The following is a 19,546-nucleotide window of genomic DNA, read 5'->3' as shown; positions in this document are numbered from 1 at the left end:
GTTGTGCCTAACATTTGTCCTAGCTTAAGCACCTGTCCATGTACCTATCCAATTACCGCTTAAAGGTCGCCAATGATTCTGACTCTGCCACTCCCACAGGCAGTGCATTCCATGCCCCCACCACTCTCTGGGTAAAGAACCTATCCCTGACATCCCCCCTATACCTTCCACCCTTCACCTTAAATTTATGTCCCCTTGTAACACTCTGTTGTACCTGGGGAAAAAGTCTCTGACTGTCTACTCTATCTATTCCTCTGATCATCTTATAAACCTCTATCAAGTCACCCCTCATCCTTCGCCGTTCCAATGAGAAAAGGCTTAGCACACTCAACCTATCCTCGTACGACCTATTCTCCATTCCAGGCAACATCCTGGTAAATCTTCTCTGCACCCTGTCCAAAGCTTCCACATCTTTCCTAAAGTGAGGCGACCAGAACTCCACACAGTACTCCAACTGTGGCCTAACCAAGGTCCTGTGCAGCTGCAACATCACTTCACGACTCTTGAATTCAATCCCTCTGATAGGTGTTTTTGTGATTTAATGATAGTCCCTTGGTCACTATCACTGAGACAAAATCCCCAGTTATATTTTCTCCTCAACCTTTGTTCTCCTTTTTAAAAAATTCATTTATGGGATGTGGACATCACTGGATGGACCAGCATTTACTGCCCAACATTAATTGCCCAAAGGACAATTAGAGTCTACCACATTGCTGCAGGTATGGAATCATATGTAGGCCAGACCAGGTAGGGAGCCTCCAGGACATAAGTAACCAGATGTGTTTTTCCTAACAATCGGCAATGGTTTTGTGGTCATTAAATTTTTATTTCCAGATTATTATTGAATTCAAATTCCATGATTCTCCATGGCAGGATTTGAACCCAGGTTCCTAGAACATTACCTGAGTCTCTGGACTAATAGGGTCTAGAGATAATACCACAAGACCATCACTGCTGAGGGGGTTCAACCATCTGTTTTTAGGCTGCCAATCAAGACCAGCAAAATTGTGACACACAAAGTCAGAACAAGGTTCCTCACTTTGTTATGTTTTCAGCTGGGATACCCAAATCATTAAGCTCGCAGGCCAGGAGGGATGGACTGGCTCCCCTTCCTTATTCACCCACCTCCTCAGTTGGTTGCACCAAGATTAATTTTAAAATGGATCCCTTCCCTTGTGAATATCTTTCTCCCAGACCAAAATGAATTTGTTTTAAATGGAACAAGTTCAACTAGGTTTTTTTGAGTTAACAGAGTTTTGAAATGACTAACCACAAAAAGAATTAATATCACAACACAGGTGAGAAATAAGAGGTGAGCCCACAAAGGTAAAAGTTAAAAAATAAGCTGAATTAGTTGCAAAGAACAGATAGTCGAACATTTCAGTGATTGGAGTGGGTTACTAGTTATATCAACATTGGTTTCACAATCTTTATTTTTGCAGCTTAAGATTTTGTTGTTTTGATGCCTTTCCTCTATGATCAAATTCCAGCATTCACAGAGAGAAACTGCCCTTTTACTGTCCTGTTTTCTTTTGTCTGGCTTGCTAGCTAATTTACTTCTGGCACTCAAGAGTAAGCTTTAAGAAAGCTATTGGAATAATGTTTATGGAATGTATTCTTTTCATCTCTCTTTTTCTGATCTCCTATTCCACTCACCATCCACAAATTACACATCTAACAGACTTGATGTGGGCATTATTACTGGGTCAGTGACCATCCATCAACACTTGAACTGTGACAGATGAAACATGACAAATTCTATTTGAGATATTAACTCTGTATTCAACTTGGTTAATAAATGGGATGTTTTGAGGAACTAAGTTGACAATTATATTCACTCTGTCAATATTCTACTGGGTCTGGCTCCAGTACCAAAAAAGTGTATGTTCGCTTAGATCAACTGGAATCAAATGAGTTATGCCTGTGCAATCTATAAAATGCTTTAATTTATAAATGCCAGATTACAGACGGGTAAGTGCTGGATGTCTTGAAACGGATAAAGGTGGATAAATCCCAGGACCTGATCAGGTGGATAATCAGGTGCAGTTCTGGTCGCCTCACTTTAGGAAAGATGTGGAAGCTTTGGAGAGGGTGCAGAGAAGATTTACCAGGATGTTGCCTGGAATGGAGAGTAGGTCGTACGAGGATAGGTTGAGAGTTCTCGGCCTTTTCTCGTTGGAACGGCGAAGGATGAGGGGTGACTTGATCGAGGTTTATAAGATGATCAGAGGAATAGATAGAGTAGACAGTCAGAAACTTTTTCCCCGGGTACAACAGAGTGTTACAAGGGGACATAAATTTAAGGTGAAGGGTGGAAGGTATAGGGGAGATGTCAGGGGTGGGTTCTTTACCCAGAGAGTGGTGGGGGCATGGAATGCGCTGCCCGAGGGAGTGGTAGAGTCAGATTCATTGGCGACCTTTAAGCGGCATTTGGATAGGTACATGGATGGGTGCTTAATCTAGGATAGAAGTTCGGCACAACATCGTGGGCCGAAGGGCCTGTTCTGTGCTGTATTGTTCTATGTTCTATGTTCTATGTTCTAGGTGTACCCGAGAACACTGTAGGAAGCTAGAGAAGTGATTGCTGGGCCTCTTGCTGAGATATTTGTATCATCGATAGTGACAGGTGAGGTGCTAGAAGACTGAAGGTTGGCAAATGTGGTGCCACTATTTAAGAAGGGCGGTAAGGACAAGCCAGGGAACTATAGACCAGTGAGCCTGACCTCGGTCGTGGGCAAGTTGTTGGAGGGAATCCTGAGGCACAGGATGTACATGTATTTGGAAAGGCAAGGACTGATTCGGGATAGTCAATATGGCTTTGTGCATGGGAAATCATGTCTCACAAACTTGATTGAGTTTTTTGAAGAAGTAACAAAAAGGATTGATGAGTGCAGAGCGGTAGATGTTATCTATATGTATTCCAGTAAGGCGTTCGACAAGGTTCCCCTTGGGAGACTGATTAGCAAGGTTAGATCTCATGGAATACAGGGAGAACTAGCTATTTGGATACAGAGCTGGCTCAAAGGTAGAAGACAGAGGGTGGTGGCGGAGGGTTGTTTTTCAGACTGGAGGCCTGTGACCAGTGGAGTGCCACAAGGATCGGTGCTGGGTCCACTACTTTTTGTCATTTACATAAATGATTTGGATGCGAGCATAAGAGGTACAGTTAGTAAGTTTGCAGATGACACCAAAATTGGAGGTGTAGTTGACAGCGTAGAGGATTACCTCAGATTACAACAGGATCTGGACCAGATGGGCCAAAGGGCTGAGAAGTAGCAGATGGAGTTCAATTCAGATAAATGCGAGGTGCTGCGTTTTGGGAAAGCAAATCTTAGCAGCACTTATACATTTAATGGTAAGGTCCTAGGGAGTGTTGCTGAACAAAGAGACCTCGGAGTGCAGGTTCATAGCTCCTTGAAAGTGGAGACACAGGTAGATAGGATAGTGAAGATGACGTTTGGTATGCTTTCCTTTATTGGTCAGAGTATTGAGTTGGGAAGTCATGTTGCAGCTGTACAGGACATTGGTTAGGCCACTGTTGGAATGTTGCGTTCAATTCTGGTCTCCTTCCAATCGGAAAGATGTTGTGAAACATGTAAGGGTTCAGAAAAGATTTACAAGGCTGTTGCCAGGGTTGGAGGATTTGACCTATAGGGAGAGGTTGAGCAGGCTGGGGCTGTTTTCCCTGGAGTGTCGGAGGCTGAGGGGTGACCTTATGGAGGTTTACAAAATTATGAGGGGCATGGTCAGGGTAAATAGGCAAAATCTGTTCCCTGGGATCAGGGAGTCCAGAACTAGAGGGCATAGGTTTAGGGTGCGAGAGGAAAGATATAAAAGAGACCTAAGGGGCAACTTTTTCCACACAGAGGGTGGCACAGATATGGAATGAGCTGCCAGAGGAACTGGTGAAGGCTGGTACAATTGAAACATTTAAGAGGCATTTGGATGGGTACATGAATAGGAAAGGTTTGGAGGGATATGGGCCAGGTACTGGCAGGTGGGATTAGAGTGGGTTGGGATATCTGGTTGGTGTGGACGGGTTGGACCAAAGGGTCTGTTTCCGTGCTGTACATCTCTATGACTCTATGTCACAACTAATAAAGGCACTACCAGAGCTTTATCATGATCTGCTGACTGTAATTGTCCTCCCACTGCAACTTTCTTGTTGCGATTGTACTGAACAAATGGTGATATTTATACTTCCAGGTCCCCTCCTGAATTGCACAATGGATTCAGTGTCGATGTAGGAGAAGGAACGTCTACGTGTAGGTGGTGTACCTAGGTACATTATGGGAGTTCTTGGTAAACATTGAAAGTTATTAAAGCAGTGTGAAAACTAACTGTAAACAAACGCAAGTCTGAATAGGCAGTACAATGATATCTTTATACTAGTTGAGTTGAGCAGTTAATTCTAACCATTGCCAAATATACTTTCACCACTCTCCAAAAGCTGCTAACCAGGATATAGGCAACATGCAGTGGCAAAGAAAACCTAGCTTCTCTTCCTCATCAGTGATTTGCAACATTGCCGTTGGAAATGGACCATTCTTTTACAGCTGCTGAATTCAATGGAGGTTCCAATTACCAAAGTAGCTCACAGTTGAAAAAGCCAGCAAACCATGAAGTCTTTCAAGCTGCTGCAGTAATTGAGCTCAGTATAGCATCATCCGATTTCACACCCAATACGTGAGCTGGCAATCAGGGCATTATCAGTGCCTGGAACACACAAGCAGTTTGTTGATGAGAGAAAACCTGGAAACATTCACTAAGGGCATGTCCCTGGTGGTCTAGTGGTTAGGATTCGGCGCTCTCACCGCCGCGGCCCGCGTTCGATTCCCGGTCAGGGAAGCCCTTTTCCAGGGGTTTGGAGGCTACCCGTTCTTATCACTGGCCACTCAGGTGTTTTTCATATCTTCCTGGTGGTGGAAATCGAATAAAGATTTATGCACTTTGTGTCTTTTCACTGTGTCTCACACCTGCACACACACACCATGGGTGCAGGGGATAAAAATAAGCACTACCGCATTAGGTGGTAGTGTGGGGGTTAAGGGGAAAAAAAAATATAAACAGAGGATTTTAAAAAATGAAAAAAAAAAGAGAAATAAAAAAAAACATTCACTAAGGGGTAGTGGCCGTCTTTCTTACACCCTCTTTTCCTGAGGGGGGATCTGTGCACCACACCTTAGGAGGGACCGAACAACCTTGAGGAAGTATTCTGTAGTTTATAAGAATGAAAGCTGGACTTCAGAGTTTTAGACTAGATTCCCTACAGTATGGAAACAGGCCCTTTGGCCCAACACGTCCACACCGATCCTCCACAGAGAAGGCACCCAGAATCATTCTCCTATCCTATATTTACCTCTATTTGCACATAACACTATTTGCAAGGCTAATTCATCTGACCTGCACATCTTTGGAATGTGGGAGGAAACCCACAGACAAAGGTAGAATGTGCAAACTCCACAGTTACCGGATGTGGGAATTGAGCCACGGGCCCTGGCGCTGTGAAGCAGCAGTGCTAACCACTGAGCCACTTGAGAACAGATTATACAAATTATGCCTACTTTCTTTAAAATGGTTAAGGGAGTGATCAGATGAAAATCTTCAAGGTAAAAACAAGGACTGCAGAGTTACTAGTAAAGAACAGCAGTTCTGACAGCATCCGAGGAGCAGGAAAATTGACATTTCAGGCAAAAGCCCTTAAGCTCTATTCCTGATGAAGGGCTTTTGCCCGAAACGGCGATTTTCCTGCTCCTCGGATGCTGCCTGAACAGCTGTGCTTTACCAGCACCACTCTAACCCTGAAAATCTTCAAGATATTGAGGGGGAAAGACAGGGTAGATAAACTATTTCCATTGATTAGGGGGCAGAGTCTAAAAGTCAGGACCAGACCGGTCAGGAGAAATGTTAGGGAGCTTTTACCACAAAGGGTGGTATGATGTAACCTTCACAAATGGCAGTGGATGATGGATCAGTTGTTAACTTTAAATCTGAGGGGGAAACTTTTGTTAAGCAAAAGGTAATAAAGGATGTTGGCCAACTAGAGATATTTGGAGTTAAGCCACAGATCAGCCATGGTCTGAATGGTGAACAGGCTCAAGAGACTGAATGGCTTGCTCCTATGCTCCTCCCCCAGACCCTGAGCAATGGTGATGCTTCTGACAGCAGGAGAGGAGCCAGGAATTCCAGGGAGTCAGGAGGGTAAAGATTGACAAGTATGGGGACATGCTGGGGCAAAGATTATTTGAGGTGGTGAATTCGAAAATTGCTACTAGGGTGCAAACTGTCAAGTGACGGGTGAACGTTGTTAGGGTGAGGGAAAACTGAGCACCGTTGGGGACTGAAAGGGTGGGGATGTGGGGCTAAACAACGTCAGACTAGTGGGAACGTTGGGCAGGATGAACATTTTTGGTGGGGAGGAAAATAATGGAAATTAGTGTCTACAAATTTAAATATTTTTTCCAGGTTATGATATCTTTTGGTTAAGTCTGACCCACAAGGAAACAGATTCTAGTGTTCTATTAGTTACCTTACATGCCTTAGATATTTTCAAACACTTGTAGATTAATTATAGGGCAGCATACAAAGATTGAAAGAGTCATGAACAAAAATGCTGCAAATTTAAAACTGAGCATTTAACTTATGTTGCTCTTATTAATATGAAGATTAAGCCAAGTGGGGCTGGTACTTCATTTTAGCAGTCCACTACTTCTGCAATCCTTGTTAATTACACTTTGTCACCGAGATGAGATTTCTTTACCTAGAGAGTGGTGAGCCTATGGAATTCACTACCACAAAGCAATTGAGGCCAAAACATCAGCTGATTTCAAGAAGGTGTTAGATATAGCATCTGTGACTAAATTGATCCAAGAATATAGGGGGGCGGGGGGAGAAAACAGGAACAGCCTATTGAGTTAATCAGCCATGATCATAATGACTGGTGGATCTGACTTGAAGCATGGCCTGTTCCTTAGTCCAATTTTCTAAGCTTTTGTCTTAAAGAAAATTTCAGTCTGAGAACAGTGGATTTGGGTTTATAGTTAGCAAATATCTTTGTGTCCTGAAGATAGTATGCACAATGTGGACTTTCATTTGCTGTACAGGAACATGCACTCAACAGAAAATGAGAAAGAATCTTGAGTAAACAATGCTGAAAGAAAGGAAATCTTTATAAAATTAAACAGATAATGTAGCCATCGATTGTCTATTACACTAAAAGGCAAATAGATTCGGTAGAATATGACAAGAGGTGCCCTGCAGAGATCTGTATTGGTGCCTCAAATTATTCACAACATTAATAACTTGGATAATCACTACAAATGTCAAAAATCCAAATTTACTGAAAATTGGGAAACATTGCAATGTTGACAACAGCATAAAAATACAACAGAATATTGATAGATTAAGTGAATAGGCAAAGCTATGGATTAATTTAAACGTAAAGAAATGTAAGGTTACCCATTTTGAACCAAAAAAGGATAGATATGGATTTTTTTTAAAAAAGGCACAAAGTTAAATGCAGTGGATGTGGTGGGGTGGGGCGGGGCAGGGGGGTGGGTTCAGGTGTGTTGCTCTTTAAAATGCCACAGACAGGCACACAACATAGTCAAGGCAGTTCATGGAATGCTGGCTTCCAAATCTAAAGGGGCTGGAGTTAAGGGATGCAAATGTTATGCTGCAGTTATACAAAACCCTAGTCAGATCCCATTTTAGAGTATGTGGGCTAGATCTGATTACCATATTAAATGTTACAGCAGATTCATCAGGCTAAACATGGTCTACTTCTGCTTGTATAAAATTGACCACATGTGGAACAATTACTTTAACAGGCAGAATGTGCAAAATAACTTACCCATTTACATTTGGAACAGAACAGCTGGTTGCTACTGGTTCCATTTTACTGTTTAAAAGTGTGAAAAGTATCACCTTCAGTTCAGTCAGTCAATTCAATGAAAATCACAGATGTACTGTTAATGAAAAGCTGGCAAATTGGAGGCTTCCACATTTCAGAGACAGGGGAACCTAAATACATAGATACTGCTCTTACAATTTAAATATACTATACAAAAAGACCAAGGGCATAGAAGAAATTAGTAAAAACATGTAAACAAGCATAAGAGGAAAGAATTGAAATCAGAGGTGTAATTCAGTAACGATGTGATTTCAATCTTTATAATCAGACCAGACAGATAATTACCAATTGTTTAATTGATAATAAAATGCATCAATTTTCATACAAAACCATTTAAAGTAAATCCAGCAGAAAACAACTCAACCTATGGCTGGGGAAGTATCAATGCTCCATGTCATTTCTTACAGTGCACCCCTCAAGATGAGAGGAATGACAAGCATTACTAATGACTGAAACTCTGCAGATGCTGGAAATCTGAAACAAAATGCTGGGGGAAAGAGAAATAAAAACAGAAAGCTCAGAACTCAGATCAGAAGAACAGTCATGACAGACTCAAATGTCAACTTTCTCCGAAGCTGCTGCCAGGCGTGGCAAAAATTCATCAAATATTTCCAAGAGTTTTCGCAATTCCATACTCCTTACAGGTTCATAAAATTGGTCAAGTCTCAGAATCACTAAGCAAACACTAAATTTTTCTCCAATGTTGGGGAAACTGAGGTGACTTTTATCTAGCTGCACTTTGGATCAGATTCATACTCTAGTCAGACACCATGTATTACAAAGTTTTTTTTTTGCATACTGATATAGGAGGGCATCTGTTATATAAAACAATTACAAAAGGCTTTGTGCAAAATTAAATGGTAAATTGCTCAATGTAAGAGAAGCATAACCAACAATTAATCCAGTAGCACACAGAGGTTTTCGATATGTTGAGGGTTGACAATTTGCCCTGTAGTTTAAAAGATCCACTTCTTCGTGAGTACCAATGAGCATCAGGTTTCACTTGACCACCATCTTGCAGATAGCACGTCTTTGATGCCAGCAGCGAATTTCATATACTATCCAGTTTACTTAGGATAAACGGAGCTGAAAGAGAGGGGACAGAGTCAGATTATACAGCACAGAAATAGGCCCTTTGGTCCAACCAGCCCACGCCGACCAGATATCAGAGTAAATCTAGCCACACTTGCTAGCATTTGACCCACATCTCTCTAAATCATTCATTTACACATCTAGTTGACTCAAATTGTTGTTATTGTACAAATCTCCACTTAGAGTCAGAGATGTACAGCATGGAAACAGACACTGCAGTCCAACCAGTCCATGCCGACCAGATATCCCAACCCAATCTAGTTCCACCTGCCAGCACCCGGCACATATCCCTCCAAACCCTTCCTATTCATATACCCATCCAAATGCCTCTTAAATGTTGCAATTGTACCAGCCTCCACCTCATCTCTCTGGCAGCTCATTCCATACAAGTACCACCCTCTGCGTAAAAAAGTTGCCCCTTAGGTCTCTTTTATATCTTTCCTCTCACCCTAAAGCGGTGCCCTCTAGTTCTGGACGCCCTGACCCCAGGGAAAAGACTGTCTATTTATCCTAGGCATGCCCCTCAATTTTGTAAACGTCTATAAGGTCTCCCCTCAGCCTCGGACACTCCAGGGAAAACAGCCCCAGCCTGTTCAGCCTCTCCCTGTAGCTCAAATCCTCCAACCCTGGCAACATCCTTGTAAATGTTTTCTGAACCTTTTCAAGTTTCACAACATCTTTCCGATAGGAAGGAGACCAGACCGTGAGAGATCACACCATCCTCTGCATGAAAATGTTGCTCCTTAGGTCCTTTCAAATTTTGCCTCTCACCTTAATTCTATGCCCTCTAGTTCTGGACTCAACCATCCCAGGGAGAAGACCTGTCTACTTACCCCAACCATGGCCCTCATGATTTTATAAGCCTCTAAGGTCACCCTCAGCCTCCAACACTCCTGGGAAAATAGCCCCAGTCTATTCAGCCTCTCCCTATAGCTCAAACCCTCCAGCCCTGGCCACATCCCTGTAAACCCTTTCAAGTTTCACAACATCTTTCCTACAGCAGGGAGACCAGAAGCCCACACAATATTCCAAAAGTGGCCTCAATGGGCCAGCACAATATGATCTGATATAATTCACAGATTAAAGTTACAGGAAATGGGCACATAAGAGGAAGGTGGGCTGGTTGAATTTGATAAACCACATTTAGACCTTTAGCTGCAACACTTGCACACAGACACAGCATGCCAACATTTAGCTTTTCAAGTTAAGTACTGAGACAAATCACCTAAAATGTCACGAATGTCGATCCTGACCAATGTGACGGAAGAGGAGGTGGAGGAACTGCTCACTTTGCTGTATTACTTTGTTACTATAGAATGCAATATTTATTACAACGGCCCACGGTGGGTGGGGAAAGGGTTGATGCCCCGGGCGGTTTAAGCAGAGCTGAGGAACAGGGAGATTCACTGAGGAACCTAACAGCCCGGGTAAGGAGGTAAAAACAATGACTTTCCTGATGAAGGGCTTTTGCCTGAAATGTCGATTTTGAAGCTACTCGGATGCTGCCTGAAGTGCTGTGCTCTTCCAGCACCACTAATCCAGAGCCCGGGTAAGGGCTGACTGGGGACGGGTCAGTGTGACTTGGCGCGGCTGCACTCCCACCCGACACGAAGGGGCAGGCTCCCAAACCACCACAACCCCCCACCCCTCCTCCTCTCCGTCCACACCGCCCTCTCCCTCTCCAACCGCCGCTTGCTCCCCGGGGGGTTGAGGCGGACCATGTGGGAGGCCCAGCCCCGGGGTGGGGAAGCCCCATCGGGCCCGGGACCCCTCCGCCGCCTGGTACTCACTCGCCCGCAGGACGGCCACGTAGATGAGGAAGTTGCGGACCGAGCGGAGTACGTCCGCCCTCATCTTCTTGCGCAGCTCCTCCGGGTCCATCTTCGGGCCGAGCGCCTCCATCCTGAACATGGCGGCTCGCGGGCGGACTGACCGTTCACCCACTAGCCCCGCCTCCGCCCTAACCACACGTGATCCGCCTTCGCCAATCAGCGTGAAGGAGCGGCGAGCCAATGGCGGTGCTTGACATCGGCCGCCTGACCCCGCCCCTGCATGGGTCACCTGACCGACCCCCGGAAATGGGCGGTTCCGCTCGCAGGTTGGAGTCACGTGCGTGACAGATAAGACCCCGGTGGGATAGCCCCCTCTGTGATCCCGGTGTGAGAGCCGGGATAAATCCCCCCGTTATCCCGGTGCGAGAGTCGGATAACCCCCATGTGATCCTGGTGTGAGAGCCGGGAAAACCTCCCCCCCATGATCCCGGTGTGAGAACCAGTCTAACGCTCCCGTGATCCCAGTGTGAGAGCCGGGATAACCCCGCCCCCCGTGATCCTGGTGTGAGTGCTGGGATATCCCTCCCTGTGATCCCGGTGTGAGAGCCAGGCTAACCCCCCCCCCCCCCCCACAGTGATCCTGGTGTTAGAGCCTGGATAACCTCCCCCCTCCGTGATCCCAGTGTGTGAGCCGGGATGACCCCCCACCCCCCCCCGTGATCCCGGTATGAGTGCTGGGATAACTCCCCCGTGATCCCAGTGTGTGAACCGGGATAACCCCTTGGTGATCCTGTTGTGAGAACCAGGATAACCCCCTGTGATCCTGGTTTGAGAGCCGGGATAACCCCCCCATGATCCCGGTGTGAGAACCAGTCTAACGCTCCCGTGATCCCGGTGTGAGAGCCGAGATAACCCCCTGTGATCCTGGTGTGAGAGCCGGGATAACCCCCCCCCCCCCCCCCCCCTCCCGTGATCCCGGTGTAAGTGCTGGGATATCCCTCCCCGTGATCCTGCTGTGAGAGCCAGGCTAACCCCCACATGATCCCGGTGTGAGAGCCAGGATAACCCCCCCCCCCCCCCCCCCGTGATCCCGGTGTAAGAGCCAGGCTAACCCCCTGGTGATCCCGGTGTGAGAGCCGGGATAAACCCCCCATGATTCCTGTGTGAGAGTCAGGCTAACCCCCACATGATCCCGGTGTGAGAGCTGGGATAACCCTCCCCGTGATTCCGGTGTGAGAGCCTGGGATAACCCCCCCCCGTGATAGTGCTGGGATATCCCTCCCCGTGATCCCGCTGTGAGAGCCAGGTTATCCCCCTGTGATCCCAGTGTGTGAGCCAGGATAACCCCCCCCTGTAATCCCGGTGTAAGAGCCAGGCTAACCCCCTGGTGATCCCGGTGTGAGAGCCGGGAAAACCACCCCCGCACCCCCATGATCCCGGTGTGAGAACCAGTCTAACACCCCCGTGATCCCGGTGTGAGAGCTGAGATAACCCCCTGTGATCCTGGTGTGAGAGCCGGGATAACCCCCCCCCCCGTGATCCCGGTGTAAGTGCTGGGATATCCCTCCCTGTGATCTTGGTGTGAGAGCCAGGCTACCCCCCCCACCTAGTGATTCTGGTGTTAGAGCTGGGATAACCCCCACCTCCCCCCTCCCCCCCACCCCCAACTGTGATCCCAGTGTGTGAGCTTGGATCACCCCCTGGTGATCCCGTTGTGAGAACCAGGATAACCCCCGTGATCCTGGTTTGAGAGCTGGGATAATCCCCCTGTGATCCTGGTGTGAGAGCCGGGATAACCACCCCCATGATCCCTGTGTGAGAGCCGGGATAACCCTCCTCTTGATCCCGGTGTGAGAGCTGGGATAAACCCCCCGTGATTCCGGTGTGAGAGCCAGGCTAATCCCCCGTGATCCCGGTGTGAGAGCCGGGAAACCCCCCCACTGTGATCCCAGTGTGAGAGCCGGGATAATCCCCCCCCCCCGGGATCCTGGTGTGAAAGCCAGGATAACCCCCATGATCCCGGTGTGAGAGCCAGGCTAAACCCCAGTGATCCCATTGTGAGAGCTGGGATGGCCCCCTGTGATCCTGGTGTGAGAGCTGGGATAACCCCCACCCCTCCGTGATCCCAGTGTGAGAGCCAGGCTAACCTGCCCATGATCCCAGTGTGAGAGCCGGGATAACCCTCCCCCCCGTGATCCCAGTGTGAGAGCTGAGATAACCCCCTGTGACCCCGGTGTGAAAGCCGGGATAACCCCCCCCACCGTGATCCCGGTGTGAGAGCCGGGTTAAAGCCCCGGTGATCCCAGTGTGAGAGCTTGGATAACCCTCCCCGTGATCCCGGTGTGAGAGCCAGGATAAACCCCCCGTGATTCCTGTGTGAGAACTGGGATAACCCCCTGTGATCCCGGTGTGAGAGCCGGGATAAACCCCCCCCACCGTGATCCTAGTGTGTGAGCCAGGATAACCGCCCTCCCCCCCCCGTGATCCCAGTGTAAGAGCCAGGCTAACCCCCTGGTGATCCCGGTTTGAGAGCCGGGATAACCCCCCTGTGATCCCGGTGTGAGAGCCGGGAAACCCCCCCCCCCAATGATCCCGGTGTGAGAACCAGTCTAACGCTCCCGTGATCCCGGTGTGAGAGCCGAGATAACCCCCTGTGATCCCGGTTTGAGAGCCAGGCTAACCCCCACATGATCCCGGTGTGAGAGCCAGGCTAACCCCCTGGTGATCCCGGTGTGATAGCCGGGATAAACCCCCCGTGATTCCTGTGTGAGAGTCAGGCTAACCCTCACATGATCCCGGTGTGAGAGCTGGGATAACCCTCCCCGTGATCCCGGTGTGAGAGCCTGGGATAACCCCCCGCCGTGATCCTGGTGTGAGAGCCTGGGATATCCCTCCCCGTGATCCCGCTGTGAGAGCCAGGTTATCCCCCTGTGATCCCAGTGTGTGAGCCAGGATAACCCCCCCCCCCCCGTGATCCCGGTGTAAGAGCCAGGCTAACCCCCTGGTGATCCCGGTGTGAGAGCGGGGAAAACCCCCCACCCATGATCCCGGTGTGACAACCAGTCTAATGCTCCCGTGATCCCAGTGTGAGAGCCCGGGATAACCCCCTGTGATCCCGGTGTGAGAGCTGGGATAACCCCATGTGATCCCGGTGTGAGAGCCGGGATAACCCCCCTGTGATGCCGGTGTGAGAACCAGTCTAACGCTCCCGTGATCCCGGTGTGAGAGCCGAGATAACCCCTTGTGATCCCGGTGTAAGTGCTGGGATATCCCTCCCCTTGATCCCGGTGTGAGAGCCGGGAAACCCCCCCACTGTGATCCCGGTGTGAGAGCCGGGATAACCCCCCCCCGTGATCCCGGTGTAAGTGCTGGGATATCCCTCCCCGTGATCCCGGTGTGAGAGCCAGGCTACCCCGCCCCGCAGTGATCCTGGTGTTAGAGCCGGGATAACCTCCCCCCCCCTTCGTGATCCCAGTGTGTGAGCCGGGATGACCACACCGTGATCCCGGTGTGAGAGCCAGGATGACCACCCCGTGATCCCGGTGTGAGAGCCGGGTTAAACCCCCCGTGATCCCGGTGTGAGAGCCAGGATAAACCCCCCGTGATTCCTGTGTGAGAGCCGGGATAAATCACCTGCGATCCCGCTGTGAGAGCTGGGATAACCCTCCCCGTGATCCCGGTGTGAGAGCCTGGGATAACCCCCCCCCCGTGATCCCGCTGTGAGAGCCAGGCTAACCCCAACATGATCCCGGTGTGAGAGCCAGGCTAACCCCCTGGTGATCCTGGTGTGAGAGCCTGGAAACCTCCCCCCCCCATGATCCCGGTGTGAGAACCAGTCTAACACTCCCGTGATCCCGGTGTGAGAGCCGGGATAACCTCCCTGTGATCCCGGTGTGAGAGCCAGGATAACCTCCCTGTGATCCCGGTGTGAGAGCTGGTATAACCCCCTCCATGATCCCGGTGTGAGAGCCGGGATAACCCCGCCCCCACCCCAGTGATCCTGGTGTGAGAGCCAGGATACCTCCCCCACCGTGATCCTGGTGTGAGAGCCGGGCTAACCCCCCGTGATCCCGGTGTGAGAGCCGGGTTAACCCCCCCCCCTCTTGATCCCGGTGTGAGAGTCAGGATCCTCTCTCCGATCCTGGTATGAGAAGTGGGTCACCCAGAAAATTTACAGGGAACCGATGATCTAATCCCTGTACTATCCTGACTTGGAACTATATCATCTTTCTTTCATTAGTGCCAGTTCGAAATTCTAGAACTCCCTTCCTAACAGCAGTGTGAGTGTACTTCACCCCCCCACCCCATCAATTGCAGCGATTCAAGTACACAACTCTCTACTATTTTCACAAGGGTAATTAGGGACATGAAATAAATACTGACCTGGCCAGAAATGCCCACATTCTCTGAAGCAACAAAAAAAAGTATCGCTTGCTTTGAATACTTTATTAAGGCCCTTTGATGAGGGGGAATGGAACAGTAGTATTGTTGTTCGACTGATGGTCCAGAGATCCAGTTAACGTGCTGGGGGTCTGCTTTCAAATCCCTTGACAGATGGTAGAATTTGAAGTTAATGAAAAAGAACACCTGAAATTGAGTGTCCAATGATGACTGTGAAACTGTTGTTGAATACTGTACCATCTGGTTCATTATGCCCTTATTGCTGTCCTTATCTTGTCTGGCCCATAGTGACTCCAGACCCACAGCAATGTGCTTGACTGATAACTATCCTCACAATGGCCTCACAAGCATCAGCTGCTAGAAAGGAATGAAATTGGACTGACCACCTGGTAATATTTTTGCAAATCTTTTCTGTACTTTCTTCAGTGCTTCAATATCCCTTGTATCATAGGTCATTTTGTACTCTCAGACTGATAACCAGTCCCTTCAGTAACAAATATGAGATATGTTCCCATGCAGCTCAGGCTAATCTTTCCAAACAGAAATCAGTTTTCACAGTATTACCTTGTGACTATCCTGTGCTTGTTAACCTGGTGGCGAATTCTGATCTACTGAATTGAAGTGGCTTGCTAATAGGCAAAGAAATGGTGTACAAATGTATTTAAATGTTTGCCCACAATATCAATATCTGTACTTTCCAAGTATTAGTGAACAGCCACATGTAACATTCAAAATCTGGAGATTTGAAATAAGAATGATGGAAAAACACAGAAAGTATAGAGTTGGGTAGATTTTGTTAAATGGTGGTACTAATGGGGATAAAGGCTAACAAGACCTCTGGACCAGACAGTCGCATTCTAGGACACCAAAGGAAGTAGCTACAGGTGTACTGGGTGCACTGAAAATAATTTTTCAAGAGCCCTTAGACTTTGGAAAAGACCCAGACAATTGGAAAACTACCAATAGAACATAGAACATTACAGCGTAGTAGAGGCCCCTCAGCCCTCGATGTTGCACCAACTTGTGAAACCAATCTGAAGCCAATCCACCTTACACTATTCCATTTTCATCTATATATATTTATCCAATGACCACTTAAATGTCCTTAAAGTTGTCGAGTCTACTACTGTTGCAGATCCCTGCTACCCTCTGAGTAAAGAAACTACCTCTGACATCTGTCCTATATCTATCACCCCTCAATTTAAAGCTATGTCACCTCGTGCTAGCCATTACCATACAAAGAAAAAGGCTTTCACTGTCCACCCTATCTAACCCTCTGATTACCTTCTATGTCTCAATTAAGTCACATTTCAACCTTCTTCTCTCCAAGGTAGCATTGAGTTAATACTGTGAAAACTGATTTCTGTTTGGAAAGGTTAGCCTGAGCTGCATGGAAACATGTCTCATATTTGTTACTGAAGAAGTCCCTAAGCCTTTCATAACACCTTCCCTCCATGCCAGGCAACATCCTAGTAAATCTTTCCAAAGCTTCCACGTCCTTCCTATAATGCAGTGGCCAGAACTGTATGCAACACTCCAAGTGTGGCTGCACCAGAGTTTTGTACAGTTGCAGCATGACTACATGGTTCTGAAACTCAATCTCTCTACTAATAAAAGCTAGCACACTTTATGCCTTCTTTTCCAACACATTACCCACAACCAAAGTAAGGCTCACTGGTCTATAATTTCCAGGGTTGTCTCTACTCCCCTCCTTGAACAAGGGAACAACATTTGTTATCTTCCAGTCTTCTGGCACTATTCCTGTAGACAATGATGACATAAAGATCAAAGCCGAAGGCAATGCAATCTCCTCCCTGGTTTCCCAGAGAATCCTAGGATAAATCTCATCCGGATCAGGGACTTAGCTATTTTTATACTTTCCAGAATTGCTAACACCTCCTCTTTGTGAACCACAATCCCATCTAGTCTAGTAGATGGCATTGTAATGTAAATAAGAGAAAATAAAAAACAGGTATCTACAGGCCAACTAGCTTAACATCTGTCATTGTGAAAATGTTAGATTCTATTACAAAGGATGTTGCAGCACAACATTTAGAAATTCATAACATATTCAAGTAGAGTCAATGTGGCTTCATGAAGAAGAAATCATACCTGACAAAATTATCAAAATTCTTTGAGGAGGTAACAAGTAGTATGGATAAAGGGGAACAAGTAGATGTAACATGTTCGGATTTCTAAAAGGCAAGCAATAAGATATCACACATAAAGAGACTTTTAATCAGATAAGAACCAATAGTCGAAAAGTGGTGCTGGAAAAACACAGAGGTCAGGCAGCATCCGAAGATCAGGAGAGTCAAAGTTTCAGGCATATCCCTTCATCAGGAATGTCCTGCTCCTCAGATGCTGCCTGACCTGCTGTACTTTTCCAGTGCCACACTTTTCAACTCTGACCTCCAGCATCTGCAGTCCTCACTTTCTCCCAAGAACCAGTAGTGTTGAGAATAGTCTATTATTATAAATAGAGTTGGGATAATGAAAGGATTTGCAGGATAGAAATCAGTTAGTAGTAGAATACAACAGAGATCAGTGTTGGGGCCACAAATATTTACAAAATATATTTACAATATATATTAATGACTTGGCTGAGGAAAGTGAATGTACGTAGTCAGTAGCCAAGACACAAAATAGGTGGGAAGGGAAATGATGAGGGTGACACAAAGGGTCTACATAGACATGTGGTCAGGTTAAGTGATCCAGCTAGAGCTTGGCAGATGGAATGTAATGTAGGAAAATGTGAGGCTACTTTAATAGGAAGAATAGAGGAGCTGCATATTATTTAAATGGATAAAGACTCGAGAAAGCTATTACATTAACCAGTAATGTGTAAGCATTGAAATACATTACAGTATTTCCATTAGAGAAAGTGCCATAACGCTTTCAAAAATGTCGAAAAAAAAGTGTTGTAAAATACTTTCCATCAGGAATAACACTGGGATTTAAATCTGCAGACAATTCTGACAGAAAATAATCCCAAAATTTGGGCATTTAAAACAACTTTAACACTTGCTCCCCTCCACTGATTGGCAGACAATCTGTTTAAACACAGATGACGCCATTTCTTTCAATTTCAGCCTTTGGAGTTGGGAAGATAATGTTTTGAAAACTGTAGCCAAAATGAATACTTGGCTGAGTTCCAACATCCAACAGCCAGATGACAGCTTTTCAAGGGACTGACTTTATGGGGTTGTGATAACGTAGTCAGCTTTGATTGGGTACACAAACAGAAACCACATCAAAAACAGCCTTAAAAATGATGTCTTTTCAGTGGAAAAGCTTTTTTGCAGTATCAATGGTAGTGTGTTTGAATGAGAATTTTAAGAGGTTGTCACAAATTTTATTGATCGCAACTGCATTTAAACTAATTTCGAATGTCTTACGTAGCCTCTGTGGACTGTATGTAGTGGATTCTAGGTGAATGGCTATAGAGGATGATGGAAAACCACAGGTATGTGTGTACAAGGGTGAGGTTTCACACTTTAAAATATTCTGGGAATAGAGGTAGGCCTTCGAACCAGCTTGCCTTTGCACCCAGTAAACCAAACTATGCCCTGCAAACACAAGTCTTGTATGGGAGAACAACAACCCCAGGCAAAATCCCACATGTGTTTGGTGTGAAATTTTGGGGAAGGTAAAAAAGTGCATAAAGTGGGTTTTCAGAATTCATTTGAAAGTTCAAGCCCAAGTTTGAGTCCAATAATTACCGTACACTTGTAGCCATTTATATTTCTCCAACTGCATTACAGGTATTACTTGTTAACATGCAACAGATATCAGCAGTTAGACCTTAAATTACAGAGATCATTTTGAATATGGATTTACAATCACAGCAGCTCCTTCTGCCCTATATCCTGTCTCCCTCTGCTGAGAACATCATGTAATTGTTGTAAGAGAATGGAATCTCATTGCAGAATTTCATTTGCAAACTTGCAATATGCTTGTTACTGAAATCCTAAGTGTGCTTTTGCAATCCATTATACAAATTTCACACAGGCATTGTTGTTATAACAAGTGCATTAACTTTGAGTGTGTGTGCATTTGTAATTGAGAATTCTGCTCACCTATGGCTCGGATAGTACTGAAAAATAAGTGACAATTTGCAAACAAAGACCACGTTGTCCTCTTGGTGAAGACATGGCTCTAGGAGAGAGGTTTATTTCAGTTGTAGAGTGTGTTCTATTGGCTCAAATAGTGGCCTTTTGTCCTGCCTGCCTCCACAAGAAAAAAAATAGATTTTCTGTAAGCAGTCTATCAAATTTTCATTGTTTGAAACACTTTAACAACATTCTGCAACTCCAGACAGCAGCTTAACCAACAGAGAATGGATTGTAAAATTAGGTGAGCCCATTTT

The 19,546-nt window shown here is 46.3% G+C and overlaps 1 protein-coding gene, 1 long non-coding RNA gene and 1 other non-coding gene across 3 annotated transcripts in view; 2 read left to right on the top strand and 1 right to left on the bottom strand.

Moving 5' to 3' along the window:
• Nucleotides 1–4,776: 4,776 nt before the first annotated feature.
• Nucleotides 4,777–4,848, top strand: trnae-cuc (transfer RNA glutamic acid (anticodon CUC)). The gene has a single exon. It is a non-coding gene; the product is annotated as a tRNA-Glu (tRNA).
• A 3,342-nt stretch (nucleotides 4,849–8,190) lies between these two features.
• On the bottom strand, nucleotides 8,191–10,975 carry tomm5 (translocase of outer mitochondrial membrane 5 homolog (yeast)). The gene is made up of 2 exons (XM_072589474.1): nucleotides 10,795–10,975; nucleotides 8,191–8,998 (listed from the first exon to the last, which is right to left on the bottom strand). The coding sequence occupies exons 1-2, from the start codon at nucleotides 10,913–10,915 to the stop codon at nucleotides 8,964–8,966; spliced, it is 156 nt and encodes a 51-aa protein (XP_072445575.1). The 5' UTR covers nucleotides 10,916–10,975; the 3' UTR covers nucleotides 8,191–8,963.
• The window catches only part of LOC140491378 (uncharacterized), a 28,709-nt gene continuing 19,559 nt past the window's right edge, over nucleotides 10,397–19,546 (top strand). The window contains exons 1-2 of the long non-coding RNA XR_011963300.1: nucleotides 10,397–10,431; nucleotides 15,466–15,566. This is a non-coding gene — a long non-coding RNA (uncharacterized lncRNA). The remainder of the gene's footprint in view (nucleotides 10,432–15,465; nucleotides 15,567–19,546) is intronic.

The sequence above is a fragment of the Chiloscyllium punctatum genome, chromosome 2 (genome assembly GCF_047496795.1).
Source record: "Chiloscyllium punctatum isolate Juve2018m chromosome 2, sChiPun1.3, whole genome shotgun sequence".
NCBI classification, from domain to species: domain Eukaryota; kingdom Metazoa; phylum Chordata; class Chondrichthyes; order Orectolobiformes; family Hemiscylliidae; genus Chiloscyllium; species Chiloscyllium punctatum.
This window is presented reverse-complemented; position numbering and strand designations above follow the sequence as displayed.